The following is a 3,029-nucleotide window of genomic DNA, read 5'->3' as shown; positions in this document are numbered from 1 at the left end:
ATCTCTCGTAATCCTCAGCCACCATTCGAGATATCCTGATGCTGCATCTTGGGCACAACAACATGTCAGCATTCTTTTTGTGACATCTCCAGAGATATTCATGTAGGCTTTCGTTGGCTTTGGGATAACCAAACTCCATCCCTTCTTGCTCCATCTTCAAACATTCCTCCACTTCCTCCATTTCTGGGGGGGGGGGGGGTGCTTCAGATCTACCATGTTGACACCTAGACTGGCGCCATCAGTGATTGAAATTGCTTCGAACTTCTTTCTTAGGCCCTCAGTAGCCTCGGTTGCTTTCCCCTTGAGACCTTCAGTGGCCCTTGGTTCGACGTTAGCAACCTGTTTACCTTTGACAGAGATTCAAAAGGAAACATCGTTACTTAGGCCATCAGTAGCCTGCTTCCCATCCAGCGTATAGCCTCCAGTTCTTGTTGCCTTTACAGCCTCCACTTCCCCTAAGTCGAACATGTTGATTTCGACCGGTTCGACATAGTTTGTATCAGCAATGTTGAGGGGATCAGTATCAACTTTCATCTGGTTTTTCCCTTTGTCAGCAAACTTGAGGCGGCCATCCCTGATTGCGTTCTGAATAAGATCCCTGAAAAGAAAGCATTGTGAAGTTTTATGGCCTAAAAAATTGTGATATTTACAGAAGCCTCTTTTCTTTCGTTGTTCTAACGGAGGAGTTTTAGTATTAAGAGGCACTATCATTTGGCCATCCTTTACTAATAAATCGAAGATCTCGTCACATTTGGTAACATCAAATGTGTAAGTCTTTTTGGGAAATCTATCATTCTTTTCAGTTTCGACAGGGTTTCTGCCATTCGAAGGTGTAAGTAATTTGCAGGCATAGGGTGGTGCTTCTTTTAATTCTGCCAAATCTACTTCGAATTTCTCAAGACCATAAGGGTCTTCAGCGATTTCAGACTCTCCGTCTTCGAATTCGACATAAGCAACCCTCTCTTTCTTATGATTCTTATTCGCTCTGGCCTTTTCAGATTTTAAGCGTTCGACCTGCTGAACCCTATCTGATAATTGGGCCATGTCTCTTAGATGCTGGGCATCTAACTTTTTTCTGATGGAATAATCTAAACCTTCAGTGGCCATTTCGACCAACTCGTGTTCAGGCACTATTGTAACACATCTAGATTTCAACAAACGGAACCTATTCAGATAATCATCTATAGGTTCGGTGAATTGTCTTTTGATGCTGGCTAATTCCTTAAGACTTATCTTAGTTTGGCCCATGTAGAATTGTTCATGAAACAATATTTTTAACTAGGGCCAAGCATCTATGGAATTTGGTGGCAAAGTCGTAAACCACGTGAAGGCGTTCTTTGTTAAAGAACTAGGGAAATATTTCATCCTTAAGTTCTCACTGTTTGCCAAATCCCCTGCCTCAGTCATGTATCTGGCTATGTGCTCTATAGTGGATTCACTAGTGTCCCCTGAGAATTTGGTGAACTTAGGGATTTTACAACCCCTTGGTAATTCTGTTTGCAGGACATATTATGATAAAGGAGAGGAATAATTTGGCCGTCGAAGTCCTGTATTCAGACCATTCTGGGCCATGATTCTCTCTATCATACTGGTTAAGTCATTTTCCATCATGTTTTCCCGCCTGACCCTATGAATTACTTCGTCTGCATCCTGGTCTATATTAACCATTATCACTCTCCTAGGTTGTTCTTCAGGGACTTCCCGTCAAATTGGTTGTTGTTCAAATCTTGCCCCCATGACTCTTTCGTCAGGGGCTTGCCTTTGTGGTCGAACTTGATCTATCGTTGGTTCTTCTCCCTAGATTATAACCTGGTTTGGCCTGCGTCGAACAACAAATTATGGGGCGCCTAGGAAATCTGCTATGCGTCCCATCTACGTTGACAGTTGTTGGTATGTTTGGGCATTGTCAGTGTTAATCCTATTCACATTCTGTATTAAGGGAGAAAAAATGGTATTCATTTCTCTGGCCAGAACTCCTACCATATCATGGTTACTGGCATCCATTTGTTGTCTAAAGGCTGCCTGATTATTCGTTGTAAGGGTAGGTAATAGGGTGGGGACTCCTTGTGATTGGTTATTTCGACCTACATGGTTCATGCCAGATCCAGAATTTTGAATTGGCGAAATAACCGTATTATGTGGTTGAGTATATATGGAAGAATTGTTTTGAAGTCTTGCCATGGCGGTAGATGGCATTCCATATGGGTAATCTCTCACATGCCGAAAGTTCTCAAATCCTGGTGGCCTAGGGGTTGAAACTGCAGGAGTATCTGCCGCGCCTGACATAATAGGCATTGCTGTCGAATTATGCAAGGCCATGGATCCAGACGTTGGTATGGCCTGTGCATTAGGGATCTCAGTGGATACATCAATTGAATTTGCTCTGATTGTGCCTGTTCCCTGGGGAGGGAATTGTTCCCCTTGATTGGTTGTATTAACCATCTTTTTTGCGTTTTTTCTGTTGGTTATAGGTTGTGAATTGTTGGCTATCCTACCACTTCTAAGGATTATACAACACTAATTTTTTAAACCAAAAGAATAACAACAATTTTGCGAATTGTAAAAACAAACTATTGTAATCAACAATTCTTTTGACACTGTCCCACTGGGTGTGCCAATTTGTTTACCAGTGATTTCTGATAAACAACCGCTAGTCTTCCAAATTTATACATTTTTGGTAACTCACAGGATCGACTAGATTGATCCTAGGACATGTGTCTCAAGAACTGTTATTACGGTGATTTGACTCATGGTTAGGTTTGTTTCGTGTTTGTGGACAACAAAAAGTGTTTTGACAATAATTCTAAACGAAACTTATGATTTTATGAACAACGTAAATGAAGATAACTTTGTAACAAAAGGTTTCTTAAAGATAACGAAAATACTTGGGAAGGGTAAAGATAAATGACTCGAAGTAAATGCTTTAAGTTTTGAGAAAGTACTGGAAATGAAGACTTGGCGAAATGTAAATGCAGAAGTAAAAGTGATGATATATTACTGAAATAAAGGCAATTCGACAGAATAAAAGG

At 40.9% G+C, this 3,029-nt stretch overlaps 1 protein-coding gene across 1 annotated transcript; it reads right to left on the bottom strand.

Moving 5' to 3' along the window:
• Positions 1 to 360: 360 nt before the first annotated feature.
• On the bottom strand, positions 361 to 1,248 carry LOC127095067 (uncharacterized). The gene has a single exon (XM_051033812.1). The coding sequence runs from the start codon at positions 1,246 to 1,248 to the stop codon at positions 361 to 363; it is 888 nt and encodes a 295-aa protein (XP_050889769.1).
• Between the last annotated feature and the right edge of the window lie 1,781 nt (positions 1,249 to 3,029).

Source organism: Lathyrus oleraceus, chromosome 6 (assembly GCF_024323335.1).
Source record: "Lathyrus oleraceus cultivar Zhongwan6 chromosome 6, CAAS_Psat_ZW6_1.0, whole genome shotgun sequence".
NCBI lineage: Eukaryota > Viridiplantae > Streptophyta > Magnoliopsida > Fabales > Fabaceae > Lathyrus > Lathyrus oleraceus.
This window is presented reverse-complemented; position numbering and strand designations above follow the sequence as displayed.